At 32.2% G+C, this 17799-nt stretch overlaps 4 protein-coding genes across 4 annotated transcripts; all 4 read left to right on the top strand.

Moving 5' to 3' along the window:
* Positions 1–205: 205 nt before the first annotated feature.
* On the top strand, positions 206–2240 carry LOC116340199 (GTP-binding protein 128up). The gene is made up of 4 exons (XM_031766521.1): positions 206–410; positions 558–1393; positions 1583–1705; positions 2136–2240. Exons 1-4 carry the CDS (start codon positions 369–371, stop codon positions 2236–2238), a joined length of 1104 nt encoding a protein of 367 aa, XP_031622381.1. The 5' UTR covers positions 206–368; the 3' UTR covers positions 2239–2240.
* A 702-nt stretch (positions 2241–2942) lies between these two features.
* Positions 2943–6474, top strand: LOC116340176 (probable serine/threonine-protein kinase dyrk2). Its single transcript, XM_031766483.1, has 2 exons — positions 2943–3228; positions 3306–6474. Exons 1-2 carry the CDS (start codon positions 3067–3069, stop codon positions 5616–5618), a joined length of 2475 nt encoding a protein of 824 aa, XP_031622343.1. The 5' UTR covers positions 2943–3066; the 3' UTR covers positions 5619–6474.
* Positions 6475–8461: 1987 nt separating this feature from the next.
* LOC116340162 lies at positions 8462–11515 on the top strand. Its single transcript, XM_031766458.1, is given in 3 exon segments — positions 8462–9060; positions 9496–10156; positions 10159–11515. Coding segments are annotated over 3 exon segments (1755 nt in total). The 5' UTR covers positions 8462–8905; the 3' UTR covers positions 11098–11515.
* Positions 11516–12526: 1011 nt separating this feature from the next.
* Positions 12527–14138, top strand: LOC116340217. The gene has a single exon (XM_031766570.1). It carries the CDS (start codon positions 12664–12666, stop codon positions 14131–14133), a length of 1470 nt encoding a protein of 489 aa, XP_031622430.1. The 5' UTR covers positions 12527–12663; the 3' UTR covers positions 14134–14138.
* The last annotated feature ends 3661 nt before the right edge of the window (positions 14139–17799 follow it).

Genomic DNA, 17799 nt, shown 5'->3' with positions numbered 1-17799 from the left:
CATAGAAATTGAAGAATTGCATGTAAGAATTGCTAAACAAAATCCAACTTCGTATTATTTCTTTCACTTTTTTTCCAATAAATCACAACAGATAAATTAAAAATGTTAAATTCAACATCCAAAAATTCAAATTCGATTTTCATTCTATTCATTGTCATTAAACGCATTCATTTCATTCGTGCTGTCATTCAGTTTGACATTTCGGCGCTGTGTTTTGAGTTTCCACGCGATACATAGACCACCAAAAAAAATACACATCGGAATTTAGCTGTTGTGCACAAATTGGCTAAGAAAAAAAAAACTTGTGTGTTAAAAAAACGAAATCGATTTAAATCTTCTGTTGTTATTGATTCAAGTGGTGCGAAAAAATGAGTACGATTTTGGAGAAAATTGCGACGATCGAGTCTGAGGTAAACAAAACTTGATTTGCTGATGTGTGCAAATGAATTTTTTTTAGGTTATGCCAGCAACATTGAAATTATGCTACCCGGTTAATATTCTAGAATGATTTCGGTTAAAAAATGGGAATTTTTTCCTCTTGCAAAATTACATTTTAGATGGCTCGAACGCAAAAGAACAAGGCAACGGCTGGCCATTTGGGTTTGTTGAAAGCACGTTTGGCAAAATTGCGCCGTGAATTGATCACACCGAAAGGCGGTGGCGGTGCATCGGAACAAGGATTCGAAGTTGCAAAAACGGGTGATGCTCGTGTTGGTTTTGTCGGTTTTCCGTCGGTCGGGAAGTCAACGTTACTATCCAATTTGGCCGGTGTTTATTCGGAGGTGGCCGCATATGAGTTTACAACGTTGACCACTGTGCCTGGCTGCATAAAATACAAAGGCGCTAAAATTCAATTGCTCGATTTGCCCGGTATCATTGAAGGCGCTAAGGATGGTAAAGGTCGTGGTCGTCAAGTTATTGCTGTCGCTCGTACATGTAATTTAATCTTTATGGTTTTGGATGTGCTAAAACCGTTACATCATAAAAAACTATTGGAACATGAATTGGAAGGTTTTGGTATTCGATTAAATCAAAGCCCACCGAATATTTCATATCGTAAAAAAGAGAAAGGTGGCATTAATTTGAATTGCATGGTGCCGCAAAGTGAACTCGATAATGATACCGTAAAAACCATTTTATCTGAATATAAAATTCATAATGCTGATATTACGCTGAAATACGATGCCACTTCGGACGATTTAATCGATGTTATTGAAGGAAATCGAATTTATATTCCATGTATTTATCTACTCAATAAAATCGATCAAATCAGCATCGAAGAGTTGGACGTTATTTATAAAATACCGCATTGTGTACCCATTTCGGCTCATCATCGTTGGAACTTTGACGATTTACTCGACCTCATGTGGAGATACTTGAAATTGGTGCGAATGTAAGTGAATTTTTTTTTATTTCAATTTCTTTTTACCTGGATCTCGTCTTTGTTGCTCTTTTCACAATTTTTTGTTGCTCAAATTAAATATATCTTATGATATTGAGCACACACTACATTTATTCCTAATGAAAAAATATTTACAAATATTTCGCAATACATGTTTTTTAAAATAATTTTATCTTTTAGCTATACGAAACCGAAAGGTCAATTGCCCGACTACAATTCACCAGTTGTACTGCATTGTGAACGCACTTCGATTGAGGACTTCTGTAACAAACTTCATCGCACCATTGCAAGAGAATTTAAATAGTTAGTATCCTTTCGATTCTTTTTTTTCATCATAACAACTCTGTTTGATAAAAAGTTTGAAATATATCCAAAATTTGGAAATTCGATGCATTGGATATTTAAAAATTCAGTTGGAAAATGAATGATTTCGAAAAGACGAATTTTTTTAACAGTTTTGAGCAAATTGTAAAAAAGATTGTATGTCTTCTATTCGAATTTCCAAAAAATATATTTTAACATCAGTTTTGGAAGTTCCGAACAATTTATCGATAGAGAATATTTTTCGGCTTCTAACTTTTTTCATTCAATTCAAAAAGTTTTTTCCCAAATAAATTTTTATTACAAAAGTAATAAAAACGTAAGAATGTTGTACTTTCCCAAATTTTTTCAATTACAAAAATTTCAAATTTATATTCAATTTATAACTTTTTTTATCTATTTTATAATTCAGTGCTCTTGTGTGGGGATCATCAGTGAAACATCAACCGCAAAAAGTAGGAATCGACCATATTTTGAATGATGAAGATGTTGTTCAAATTGTTAAGAAAGTCTAAAACAACAAATTGGCGAACATTTTTTGAAATGAAATCAATATTGCTTCTTCGTACATTTGTTTTTTTTTTCTTTTAAATTGAACGAATGAAAACCGCCCCACAATATCTTGTTATTTTAACATAAAACAATTTTTTAAATATACAATATTACTTATCGATAAATGAGTGCGTTTTTTCTTTAAATTAAACCATTTTTTTCATTTGAAAGTGAATACATTTTTCTAATGTATTTTAGATTTCCCCAAAATGTAATTACATAAAAGTTAATCGATTAATTTGCAGAAGAATTAACATTTGTTAAAAGGCTATCAAATTATTAGATAAAATATTATTAGTCACAGAAAATGTGTACGTTTACAAAACTAGATTGCCTCGTTTAACCTCAGTTGTACTTGATAATTAGATTTTTCATTTAATGATTATGAACGGCATTTTTGGTGCGGTTTTTCTTGTTTTTTTTTTTTTGAAAAAATGTTGACGATGTCACTGTTTTGTTCGGTTTCCGTCTCTTCTTATATATTCCTATTCAATTATAAAATGATTCGAAATTAGTCTGACTAATGTTTTTTTCTACCTAAATTTAAACGTCGTTATATTACTTACATTTTATTGCCTCTCCTTCTTTCATTTGGCTGAAAATATTGAAACTTCAATGCTATAACCGATCAAATATTTTCATTTGGATTTATTTCGAAGGTGAACTCTTTCGAGTAAAGTCAAAGCCAGTGCAGTTCGATGCTATTTTAAATAAAGTTAAAATAAATAAATTACTGTATTCCCATAACGGTTTTTCTTCTGATTGAATTTAAAAAAAAATAATGTGCAAAAATGTTTAGAACGAGTAAATCTCTTATTATTTGGGCAGCACTATTGTTGTTGTCGCTGCAAAACTGTCGCGTAAATTCGGATGTTATTCTATCCGAAGTCAATAAATCGTGCCCATGTTTACCGCGACATATTTGCCCACGCACCCTTGGCTCATCACCAGTCGTAAGTATAGACAAATTTTAATTTGGAAATTAGTGTATTCACTTTCGATTTGTATTAATCTCGTGTCATTTCATCAGGATGAAATTTATCTGGGTGTAGTCCTGACCTGTGCACAAGAAAATTATGTACGTTGTTGTGGGGTATCGATCGAACGTGTTGTTGGTGAAAATAAAATAACGACAAAGATGACAGTAATTGAAGAAGAAGGAGAAGCTGACCCGATGGCGCCAGATCACACTACAACTATGTCACCGTTGACTAATGACAATCTTGAATTGACAACCAATTCAAGTGAATTGATTGCAACCGCAATGACACCAATGAATTCTCAACAAATGAACGACATTTTAGACATTTATTCAAACGCAAATATGGAAGAGGTAAATCCAACGTATCGAACGATTATTGATATGGCACCAGTCATGTTAGTGTATGCAATGTCAGCTCCTAGCCACTATGAACCATTGAAATCGATTAAAATGCATGGCAGTGACGCTTTAACTACTGAAAAACCCGTCGAAGTTGAATCAAGTGAAGTTGAAAATGGTACAGAAGAAGTTACCGATCAAAACACGGACACATCTGTTGAACCCATTGAAATTGAATTAAAAACGGAACCATCACATTTCATCGAACCAATTGCATTTGAAGTTGAAACAACGACAAGAGATACTGATCTATCACAAATTACTGAAGAAACAACTGAATTTCCACCAATTGATTTGAACTTCATCGAACCAAAATCCAGCAAATTAGACGAAACGGAAATAAACGCCAAAGAATTGACAGAAAATCCAACCACTGTTTCTGAAATTTTATCTACTCAAGCTGCCACTGAAATTTCATTTACAGAAGCGGCCACCGAGAGCACCGAAGCAGCTTCAGAAACTGTGACTACCGGAACACCTTCTGAAATCTCACCCATAGAAGCCGTTTCTGAAATATTGGTCACCGAGATAGCTCCTGAAAACGTAACTACGGAAGTTGCTGTTGAAAGTTTAACAACGGAAAAATCCATTGAAAATGAGGAAATCAAAAATATTGACGAAAATGAAACGATAACAGAAAACTTGATCGAAATTGAAACGACCACTCAAAAATTGGCGAACAATGAAATTATCACTGAAAATTTGGCTGCAGCTGAAAACGTTACAGAAATTATGACGAGTACAGAAAAGTTGATGGAAAATGAAACGACAGAAAATTCATTCGAGAAAATGGACGTCTTCGAAACCACAACCATGCCACCTTTAAGTAGTAAACCAAATGAATTAAAACCATTAGCGCTGATGACTGAATTAATGACCATCGACAATGCGACAGAAGCTAATGTGATTACAACGACTGTTGTTACTGCAGATGAAATTGTTCCAGAAATACTTTCAATAACCGAGGCAGGTGAACAAACCGACGTCTCAGGTAATAAGCGCCACAACTCAAGTATCCAACGTACAAGTTCTTCAATTACTTCTGAACCAATTGTACCATCTAGTACTCCTCGGTTGATTCCATCGTTCAAAGATAAATTGGATACTTATCGCAAAAATCAAGCGAATAAAAATTCATCATCCGAAGAAATTTCCAGAAAAAGTGTTAACGCCACAGAAGTTAAGGCGCTAAAACCAAATAACCCCGAAACTAATAAGCTGATGCATGAACAACATGAAGGTACAATTATGGCAGTGTATTCGTCATTATCATCAATAATAAAACAGTCTGCCAATAAGCGACCAACATTCAAACGAACAACATCATGGCGTGAACTTATTGAGCATAGCATGGGATTGCATAAACCAACCTTTGGTTCATATCGAAGTAATTTGGCAAAAACATCATTAAATGAATCGATTCCGGTGACAACAACTGAAAAATTAGAAACAACCACTCAAATTGATAAATCAAAACGAAAATATAGTCGACGTTTACCTGCTTCGAATTCGAATAAATTTAAAACGACAACAACAACGACGACGATAACAACAACACCAACGACAGCAACAGCCGCAACAGAATTGCTTGTCGAAAGTACAACGGCTCGTCAACGTTATTATAATAGACGAAAATTGCCAACCAAACCCTCAAAAAATGAGTCATCGACAGTTGGCTACGCAGCAAAAACAACAATTACCCCAACAAATGAACGATTTCAACATAAGGAAAACAATGCACAAGCATCGTTAGAAAAGCGTAAAAAGTTGTTTGCAACAAGACAACGAGGTAGTGGTTGGTCGAAAATTGAAAAAACAACCGATTTGACAACGACTACATCAACGACAGAAATTCCAACTAAAACGCCAATCCTTCAAAGAGCACAACAGCATCGATTCAAACTAAAAACAAATCGATCCAACCAATATACTTTACAAATCAACGGTTCAGATTCAACATAATGACCAATCTCGTTTTGAATAACATCCAGTCATTTCGAACAAAATTGACTGGCCAACGTTGATAATCCTGTATAAATAGCTTTCGTTTTAGATAACTACGATTAATTGTAGTTCAAGTTAAAAAAAAAATGTCGAAAATTAGTAGGCTGGTTGACATTGTCTCTTAATCGGCTATGTTTCATATAACAAATATGTCACTTGATATGAAACTATAATTTACATTAATTTTACTTTCAGTCCAATTCGAAAATAGTCAATAACAAAATTCACATGTAAATTATATGGATTCATATAAATAAATGACCGAGGAAATTATGAACAAAATATCTCAAAAACACATACAAACCCATACATTGTATTCATCAACAATATCATCTACTAATTTATTTATATTTTAAATATAGTCGTGGATAAAAAATTAGGTTGAAGTCATACTATTTTTCTCACCAATACCATGTATGTTTTAATGATGATGGCAAAACTACAAATCGATTAAATTTACCAATACCACATTTGGCATTCACAAGAGAAAAAGATAATTCTGGAAAAATATTTATTTAAAATAAAAGAGGACACATTATGTGGCTAAAAATCAATACTTCAAATAAAAGACGTACATTTTAAATTCGAACCATCAAGCTTGGAGACATTAGTTAATGCAACACACTTGCAATATTGCTCATTAGAAGAGAAGAAGAGGGCAGAGAGAGAAAAAAATGTTACTCTTTTTTATCGTGTATGCACAAATGGTGTAACAACAACAATAACCAATCGATGGACATAAAAAAAGAGAGACAAAGTTAATAGTCATTATGGCAGACCCCATTAATTAATTATTTAATGTACAGAATTTATGTCGGTCGCATCGCATGTCATGTATTTTTCATAGTTTTTCTTTTATATTAAACCTATTGTTGAGATATTGATTTATTGAAAATTCAAAATAAATACAAAATACAACAAATACAACATTGTGATTGCATTATTTTTTACTCCCTTACTTCTCAAGATTTATTTGTAAAAAAGGCCTTTTGATCATTCTTCGAATTTAAACTTTCTTTTATTGAATTGAAACTGGAACAAAAAAAATATGGACCCATTACATTGTTATTATAATAAAATTGTCGAGATATGACCGACCGAGAGTTTATTATGATAATGTTTCGTTTTTTCAACATAATCAGTATTTATAAAGCTTATAAATGAGCCTTACTTTTAAAGTTCGCAAGACAATCTAGTTCGAGGAAAAGTGAAAGAAATTGGGAGAATCGAATGAATAAATTTCTTCTAATTTGCGAATGGTTATGTTTACGATTGGGTCAATAGCTTATCTCTTTAAACAATTTCTAAAAATTCGAATAATTTTGTTAAAAATTCTCGAAATCTCAAAATCACAATCCAATCGTTACGTTATTCATTGAAAAAAATGACCGCCATAAATAGCTATAGTTATTTTTCCATTTATGCATCGATCAAATATTTAAAAAAAATTGGAACAAATGCAAATATTGAGCCCGAACAAATGAAAATGATTGAATCGATTAGATTTGTCGCTTTTATTAAATCGAGCAACCATATATTAAATTTATCCGTGATGGGGAATCCGAATATTTCATAAGATACACATACAGCAGTTTGATAAAAAATTCTATTTAATGTTCTCTATCCATGTCCCTTTATCATCGGGTCTATGTATCAAATTCAATTACAAACAATGTATACTATTTCGGCATTTATCTATTCGATTGCATGTACCATTGGTATAAAGGGAAACAAAACGAGAAACAATTGATTGGAATATGGTGTTCGAAAAATGAAAAGTCTGCCAATTGTAAATTCATGGAAAAAGATTTCAAAGTTTCGAGTCAACAATGTAATTTGTGATTATATTTTTTTGTCCCTCTTGCTGAATTCAGATATGAAAAGCACACATTTATGTGTCGTATTCAATAGAAGAAAATAAATATTTGATGAGATAATGAGTAGATTCGAGGAATTCGGCGTAGTTTTTTTCGTGTGTGCTGTACTTTGTTATTGTTCGTCACAATAGATTTGCCGTCATAATATCCAACGAATGAAATATTGTTTCGAATATATTCGGCGAAATCTTCAATGCAGAAAGTTATGAATTTTGAATGCGTATGTAATGGGATTCAAAAAAACTGCAATTACAGTCCAAAAAGAGGTTTAGTGTGTGTCCAAGTAGTTGGGTTGGTTTGATATGGAACAGGCATTGTTGGCGTTGATTGTTTTGATTTTTCCTTTCTTGTACTTAATTGACCCATACATTACACAAATATCGTATGATATTTCATCAGCCGTTTATATTCTCATGCATTTTTCAAATAAAAGACACACCGGTGAAATAGATATAGAGGAAATTATAAAGAGAGGAAGAGAGAGAGAGAATAGATACAAACTATAAAATCATACGATGGGAAATAAGCCAAATGACGCGAGCGCGCACCTCGCATGTCATACATCAAAAATAACGAAGAAACAACTAAACTAAATTGTGAAATTCATATTCAATTCAATCTATTTGTAATGCCACTTGTGTACAACATGGAACGAGCACAACAACAATGTGAACAAAAACACGATTTGTTTTGCATCACTCAGTTACCATATCAATCTAGAAATGCGCCACAACCAATCAGCGTAGACCACATAATTCTCACACTTATACGTACGCTATTCAAATCATCACATGTATTTTGACATACAACAACAAAACTATTGAAAACAGTCCATAGTGTGACGCACACAATCTTACTCAATGACGTCCAATGCACCAATACATGCGCATCACTGTTTCGAGAACGTACGGTACACGTTCATTTCATTGCTTGGTTGGCCTTAGTTCAAAATAGTAAAACGCAAAAATGAGACATACAAAATTCGTTTAGCTGTATATTTGAAGAAGAACATTTACCACAAAAAAAGTAAAGAAGAAGTCTTCAATCATACCATCGAGGAACAATGGTCATTCAAACAGGATAACTCAAACAAATCGGACGTGTTTTGATTTCGTTTCAAATTAATATTTTTTTTCTTCATTCCGAAAACATTAACTGACCTTTGAAATCAGTGACAAGTTTTTAACCAATTTCGATACTATGAGTGACTAAATTTTATTTTATTTTTTAACAACAAGCAGTTGAATTTCGCGGATTTTTTTTTGTTGTTTCGTGATTTCGATATAAAAGAAAAAAAAGAATATTTACGCATCTTTAAGAGGCGATTTTTCATCGATTTGAAATTTCATCGTTTAAAGCAAAGAAAATATGAGTGCAAATGTTTTAATGGCATTGCCGAAATACGTATCCATTCCAAATAAGAATGGACTGCCGATTTCGGCGGATCCAATCGAAAGTTTCATTGGTTGCGGCAAAAAACGTCGATTGGATCATTTGACATGGGAAGAAAAATTACAAAGAAAGTAAGTAATTTTTTTTTTTTTTCAATTTTTTTTCGTCTCGTTTTCATTTGTGCATGTGAAATATTTATATGAAATTTACACGTAAACACGATCAGTTGTTGTCAACATTTCACTTGATTTCGAAATAAAAAATCATTGTGAAAAAATTCAATTTGTGATTCAATTGTGCGCAGAAAAGAATCGTACTTAAAATGAAATGTTGAGTCAAAATGTGGAGTTTCGTGTGTGAATTGAGAACGATAACGATAACAGAATAAAAATAGAGCAAATGAAATGAGGGCTGTGTAAACAAAGTATGGGAAGCTTGACATATGTTTACTTTATATCTTTATGTGTTTTTGAATTAAATATTCAAGTCTCGACCCCATTGTGATGACGCATTATTAATTGAAACGGTTTTCCTTCTTTTTTCTCGTTTTTTTTTGTAATCTACAGAAAATTAAAGAATCGCGTTGCCGCACAAACATCACGCGATCGAAAAAAGGCCAAAATGGATGAAATGGATCAGACTGTGAAGCGATTAAGAGACGAAAATGTTAAATTAAAAGAGCAAACTGAACGTTTAACTGCTGACAAAGAGGAATTACTGAAGCGTACCATTGAATTGGAGCGATGCTTAAACGATTTGCAAGGCCATCAATTTGATATTGATGAATCTGCTGCTGCTAAATTGTCACACAAACATCATCAATCAAATATAAAAATTGAGTCCACATATGATTCGCCACCGTTGAGCGATCGTTGGATTGGCTGTGGTATTATGAATAATAATGGATCTGCTGTATCCGCCTACCCTCTGCCGAAGGGATCTCAAATAAAACCACAGTCGATGCGACGATCAGACAACACATGCAACAATTATATGACAGCGACTCAACACCAACAACAGCAACAGCACCATCAACAACAGACATTGACACCGCCGTCGACACCACCGCCAGCCCATCAATCGCAACCGTTCGAATTAAGCAAGAGAGCAACAACCAGCAGCAGCAGTCGAATCAATCAACGTGCAACGTCGATGGACGAAATGCCCGTGAATTTGAAAAGCAACTCCGACCAAGCTGCTCTGTGGAAGATTATTGCTCTATGTCTTCTCTACCGGACTTGTTCGGGGATATCGAAGATTTCGATGCCAGTGGATTGGAAGAGCTTGCCGAAAGTTTATTCGCAGATGTCTCAACAGAGTTTGAAAATGATGTTACAAAAGGCGGCCACCGAATTGCCCAAATTGAAGGCGAACCAAAGTCAATGTTTAGATCAATGGTGGGGACCCAAACAGAAAACATGGAATCCAGCGAAGATACCCATGGAAGCTTAAATACTCCCATCCATAAACCATCAATGGTTCGTACAATCAAACAGGAAATCATTGATAGCATGACATCCGATGATGATCAATTGTACGTACCAACAGCACCAATCGCACCCGAAAATCAATTACAATCAATACAACATATGCATTTTGATCACACACAATTCAATCACAGTGAGGAAATGTTTGACAACATCAATCATAACAGTAGCAACAACACCAACACCACAACAACAACAACAAGTCACACAAATGACACGACAGATAAATCTATGATATTATACCAGAATGATAACAATGTCACTATAACGGACGAATATGACACATTGTATGAAACCACAACATACGACGATGAAGGGAATCAAATCACCATCATTCTACCAGATGAAGATATCAGCAATTTCGAAGAGGTGATTGAAGAAGTTCCACAGAACGAGGATGAGGATGATGATGAAATTATGTCACACGTATCGGTCTTATCGCCAATACCATCGATAAACTATGCATCACCCGGTGGCTATAGTCACAACAGCAGTATCGATGATCCGACCGCTGGTTCAGATCACGACAGTGCATATGATTCGGTCATCAATTCACCGCCGGCGACCAAACTGTCATCATCATGGTCAATTGACGATGATTATGTATACTTTAATAATAGTAACAATAATAATTACTGGCCGCAAGATTCATTTTCCGAACTATTTCCCACATTGGCCTAACTGTCATAACTATCTAATGTAATTTAAGAAATCATTCATCACATTATTGATATTCATTTTTGGTTTTATACTTTATGTAAGATTAGTTCGTTAAGTTCAACAAACAACAAACAAGTAGAAAAGTTAATAAGATACATTTATTTATTAGACTTAGTTTGATGAATCTTTAATTAGGAATATTTTGTGAATTTGACATTTCATTGCTATGAGATCATTATTAACTTTATGTTGCATCATTTGCTAGGTTTAATATCATAGATTTATTTTTTTTGGTATGAAGAAAAAAGCTTGAATTTGCGCACGTTATAAGGTTGTTTAATACCTTTTTGCACCATTGTATCAGGTTTTAAATCAGCAAAATACAATAGAACTTGAATTTTAACAGAAACATGTTTCAAATAAAACTAAACAACCACAATTTTATCATGTCTTTTTTTACTTCTCAGTGTTGGAATTTTTTTCTTTAATTTCAGCTCACACAGTTTCTAGGCGGATCATAAATTGGTAACGATGGATCGTTTTTCAATAAATTTCTTTTGAAATAACAAAAAAAAATAAAAAAGAAATATTTAATTAAAAATTACATACTTTCTCTGGAATATGGTTGAATCAATTCAACCCTATAAACATCCATCGGGCAAAATTTCAAAATAAAATTAAACCATTTTTTTTCATCAAACATCACTAAATCCTGATTTTTTTTCGTGTTGTCGGCCTCTGTTCCTAATCAAAAATATAAAATATGCATCTATTCACGCCATGGTTTTCGAAAAAGTGACCGGCATAAATAAACATGATAATTTGGTCTTTGGAGCAAATATTTTGTATGGGAAAATTGCTGAATTGTAAAAAATGTTTGTGCACGAATGAAAAAAAATGTGTAACATATACAAACAAGTCGTGTCATATCTGTGAGATACTGATTGATGATTTGAAATCTCTTGCAGTGAAAATAACTTTGCGAACAACATTGAGCAATGCAAAAGAGGCGAAAAATTAATAAGTCTAATTTAATCTTCTTTAAAGACATCTGGAACAAAATCTATATTCATTAAGCCAAATCAGTCAATCAATGGAAATATGTAGCATAGTTTTAATTTGATTAATCGTCAAACGTAATTTCTATTTACAACTTGGAATATCCGTATGGGAGACTTAGAGCGATAATTTTTCTAACAATGTTGAATTAATCAACAAAACACCAATAATAGGAACGTGTTTCCCCGAATTAAAATGGCACACAGGATTAAAAGGTCAACAAAAAAAAAGATTATGAACAAGAAAAGCAAATAATTAAAATGTGCTCCCCAATCGATATTGTGAAATAAAGCGAAACGAAGTTGTGGTTTTTTTGTTTTCAAAAAATCTTAATCAACGTGTCGAAGCAGCATTGTAGTGATATTGACATTCTTCCGATAATTATTACTAAATACGAAAATATAATCAAATTAAATAGAAAATAAAACTACATAAGTAGCATATGAAGTTTAGTTAAATAATATCTGAGCAGAATATACAAATCAGTTTAAAAAAACATCGAGAGAAACCAAAAAAAAAAACAGAAAAATGGATAGCACAGAAATGTGTCTGTCATGTATGAACGAAATTGGTAAAAGAGAGAAAACGATAAGGTGTAATGGAGCATGTGGCAAAAAGATACATATTGATTGTACACACCTAGAGAACAGTGCAATAGTTATCTTGGAAAAAAACGATAATATTCACTACATATGTGATACATGCGAAAGATTCAGTATGAAGACAATAAATAACAAAATTGATGGTCTATTTAAATTCATATATGAAATCAACGATAGAACAAAAAAGAGCGAGAAAGAGCAAAGCGAATTAAAAGCAGAAGTGAAAAAAATCAGTGAATACATGAAAGGAGAAGATGCAGATAGAAAGAAAGAAAGAGAAAAAGGCAGAGCAATATCAAACATTTCTCTCACTACACCAAGTGAACGTAATACAAATGACATGAGATATACAAATGCGAGAATACATCAAAAGGCAAATACACCGGTGGCAATGAGAGAGAAACAATCAACATCAAAAACAAATGCAATAAATGCAACGAAAAGAGCTGCCGAAAAACAAACGAATATATCAATAACGAGAAGTAATGAGAGCACCGACACACCGAAATCAATTACAAAAAAAACAACAACTACGAAAACACGTGGAGTAGCGAGTGAGCGTCTCAGCGTTAGCGACAACAACAAAGTACCCACACATAACGGAGCACATTCCAATGGGGAAAAAAAAGTGAATAAGGAGGGAGATATAAATGAAACAAAAAGATTACTTATTAAACCAAAAACAGACAACAATATTCAACATACAATAGCAAGAATGAATGAGAAAATAGACGTACAAACTGTGAGTTTTAAGAATGTTATCAAACACAGAAACGGGACTGTCATCATTGAATGCGAAGACGACAGTAAGTTTATAGACCTAGTTGAACGAATAGGTAATGCACTTGGTGATGAATATAGCGTAAGAGAAATCAAGCAAGCGAACCCAAAAGTGAAAATAATTGGAATGAGCGAGAAACCAGAAAATAATGAACTAATAGAGAGAATAAAGAGTCAAAATGAAATGCTATACAATGCCAACATTACCGTGATAAAAATTACAAGAGATCACAAAAATAGCAAAACATTTGATGCGATAATACAAATTGACTATGAAAATTACGGAAAATTAATGCAGACAAAAAAAGTCAATATAAATTGGGATAGATGCATAGTTAAGGAGCATTTCAGTATAATGCGTTGCCATAAATGTGTTGGTTTTGGTCATACAAAGGACCAATGTTCAATAGATGAAAGATGTGGCTATTGCAGTGGAAACCATCTATCAAACGAGTGCCAATCAGAAACAATTGGTTGTATAAACTGTACGGAAGCAAACAAAAAAATGAACCTTGGTCTCGACACAAAACATAATGCTTGGAGCAAAAAGTGTGAAATCCTAACGCGAAAAATTGAGCAGATAAGAGTGAAAGAGAGAAGTGTGAGAAACGAATAGCAAAGAATGAATGAATGGATGTATTTTAACGCACAGAGTCTTTATGCCAATTTAAACAAAATAAAAATAAATGTAGAAAAAATAAAACCGCAAATTATACTCCTATCGGAAGCACGCTTAACAGAAGATATAAGCGACTCTGGATTAAACATAAAAAATTATAATATCTATAGAACAAATTCATTCTCAAGACATACAGGAGGTGTAGCAATATATGTAAGAAATGACGTGATAGTGAAAAATATAAATAGAATATGTTATGAAACAAACTTTTGGATTTTATCAATGTCAATAAAAACTCAAAGTTTTGAAGGAACAATTGCTGTGGTATATCACTCACCAAGCAGTAACGATAACGAATTTGTGGAGGAGTTTATCAAATGGTGTAATGACGAAATGGATATTCTAAAAAATATGATAATATGTGGCGATTTCAATATTGACTGGTCGATTGAAAACCCAATAAAAAGAAAGCTCTATCAAGGAATCAATGATACGGGCCTAAAACAAATCATATCACAACCAACGAGAATAACTATCAACTCAAAAACGATAATAGACTATTGCATGACAAATTACAAAGCGCTCAGTGCTCATATAAACTCTGATTTAAATATAAGTGACCATGAGTGTATTATAATGAATATTCCAAACAAAAAGCCAAGTAAATCATTTAAAACTATAGAGAGTATTAAAAAATATAATAGCAGTGACTTCGTAAATGAACTGATGAAAACTGTGTGGTTACAAAACAAAGAAATGGGAGTAATAGAGAGAGCAAATGTGTTCATGGAAAACCTAAAAATAACAATAAGAAAATTTGTGACACAAATAAAGATACCACTAAACGTAAGATGCAAATGGTTCAATCAAGAACTAGAAGAATTAAAAAATTCAAGAAATATTATCTATAAAAGAGCACAATTCACAAATGAACAAAGCGATTGGGATCAGTATAAACTTGCAAGAAACCTATATGGCAGTGAAATCAGAAAAGCCGAAAATGAGTATTATAAAAACTCAATACGTGAAAATAAAGGTGATCAAAAGAAAATGTGGAAAACCTTAAAAGAAATAATGGGAAATAACAATAAAAATGACATTAAATCAATTAAAATCGAAGACAGAGTGATAAATAATAAACAAATAATCGCAGAAGAGATGAACAAATATTTCATAAAAAGCATTGAGGATATAAATAAATCTATTGAAAAACCAAATATAAATTTTATAAACGAGCAAGATGAATATCAATCAATTTTTAAATTCAATGAAATAAACAAAACAGACATTAAAAATGCACTACAAAACATAAAGAGTAAAAGTGATATTGACTGGCTAAAACCGAATATAATGATCGATGGAATTGAAATATTCGCTGAGGAATTCTGCATAATCATAAATCAGTCATTCAAATTGGGAGTTTTTCCTGATTGGAAATGCTCAATAATATCACCAGTCGAAAAGATATGTGGGTCCATAAATATCGAAGATTTTAGGCCAATAAACCAGCTGCCAACGTGTGAGAAAGTAATTGAAATCATAGCCAAAAATCAACTTGATGAATACATAAACCAAAACAACATACTAGCACCCGAACAATCAGGTTTTAGAAAAAACCACTCGTGTGAAACATCGTTAAATAAAGTAATAAATGAATGGAAAAATAGTCTAGAGAATGGAAAAATAATATTATGCCTGTTTTTAGACTTAAAGAGAGCATTTGAAACTATTGATAGAAAAAAAATGATGTTAAAACTACAAAATATTGGTATTAAAGGACATGAATATAAATGGTTCGAAAGTTATCTAAGTAATAGAACTCAAGTAACTAAAATTGAAAATTACCACTCCACAAAACAAGAAAACAATATTGGAGTACCACAGGGATCAATTCTAGCAAGTATTCTATTCTCAATTTACATAAACGATATTTGCAAGTTAGTGAAAAATTATCAAAATGCAAAAATAAATCTTTTTGCGGATGACACTGAAATTCACATTGTTGGAGATGATATAAAATCAATAAATGATCAAATGAACATTATTCTAAATAGTTTGAACGAATATTTTAGAGAGAATAAATTAAAACTGAATACAAAAAAAACCAAATGTATGATCATAAGTAACAAGAAGAAAAACATAAACAAAGACGAAATTAATCTCACTATAGAAAGAGAGTGTATTGAATGCGTGGGAGAGATAAAATACCTGGGTTTAATCATAGACGAAGAATTAAATTTTAACAAACATGTCGATTATATTTGTAAAAAATCCAGCTCAAAAGTGGGTCTTCTAAACAGAATTAAAAACAAAATAAATACAGAGGAAAGAATATGCATATATAAGACCATAATTGCCCCACACTTTGAATTCTGCCCGTCGATTTTGTTTATGCTTAGTGATGGTCAAATTTATAGAATGCAAAAGGTACAAAATAGGGCTATGAGAGCGGTGATGAAAGTACACAAGAGAACGAGTATAAAACTAATGCTACAAACATTAAATTGGGTGAGTGTGAGACAAAAAAATAACAATTAGGACACTCTCACTTATACATCAAATGTGCTTAGGCACAACGCCAAACTATTTGAACGAATTAATAAACAGAAATACAGAGAATCATAGATATAATCTAAGAAACAAAAATGATCTAGCAATTATAAATTATAAGAAAGACATATCAAAAGCATCACTAATTCATAAGGGTTTCAAAATGTACAATAATCTTCCAATAGAAATAAGAGAAGAAAATCAAAATAGATTTAACTTAAAAATGAAAATATGGATAAAAAATAATGTAGAAATATAATGTATAATTTGAAAAATGAGTAGCAAAGTTGCTAACAAATAAAGAATAATAATAATAATAATAAATAATGGCTATGGCTAGATATTAAAGATAAAAGAGAACACATAAAACTGTTCATGTTACGCCAAGATGTATGTAATTTTTGTCTTTTGCATATTTTGAGATCTTCGGAGAATATCATCTACTAGGTATAACATCATCGACTTTTTTTTAAATACTAACCGCTTTAAACAAGGCTATTTGATACACGTGTTTACACTAAAATCAATCACTTATTCAAAAAGCCAGAATGATACAATAAAAGTAGAAAAATATTTAAATTTCATTCGCCGAAATTTAAAAACCAGTTAACAAAATATATTTTCAATTTAGCGACGAAATATATTCATTTTGAAATCAAGCCATGAAGATATTCATGCTTGCCTTTATAATATTCACGAAACAACTCATATGCTTGCCATATAAAATAAATGTCATGAAATAAACACGCGAATACATATTTTTATTTGATGAATTCGATAATTGAAGATTGATATGTAAAATCGGTAGTCCGATAAGAATTCTCATCCGTTAAGTTAAAAAACCATAAAATTATTCGATTTATTAACAAGTAAAAAGTTATTCAATTCAATTTAAATGAAAAAATATATACCTTTTAATAATAAATAAAAAGTGTGAAAAAAAAATATTCAATCATACCGATTATATAAAATTGTTCATATTTCAGAGGACCATTTGAATATACATACGAATTTGAAATATCTCTTATCCAATGGGTAAGGACAGTGTTTCATATATCGCTATCAGTATCCGTAAGATAACTGAGAGGGATATATTCAGCCAGATATGAGTGT

This window comes from Contarinia nasturtii, unplaced genomic scaffold (assembly GCF_009176525.2).
Source record: "Contarinia nasturtii isolate CC-2019 unplaced genomic scaffold, AAFC_CNas_1.1 Cnas_scaffold_630, whole genome shotgun sequence".
In the NCBI taxonomy this organism is placed as follows: Eukaryota; Metazoa; Arthropoda; class Insecta; order Diptera; family Cecidomyiidae; genus Contarinia; species Contarinia nasturtii.
This window is presented reverse-complemented; position numbering and strand designations above follow the sequence as displayed.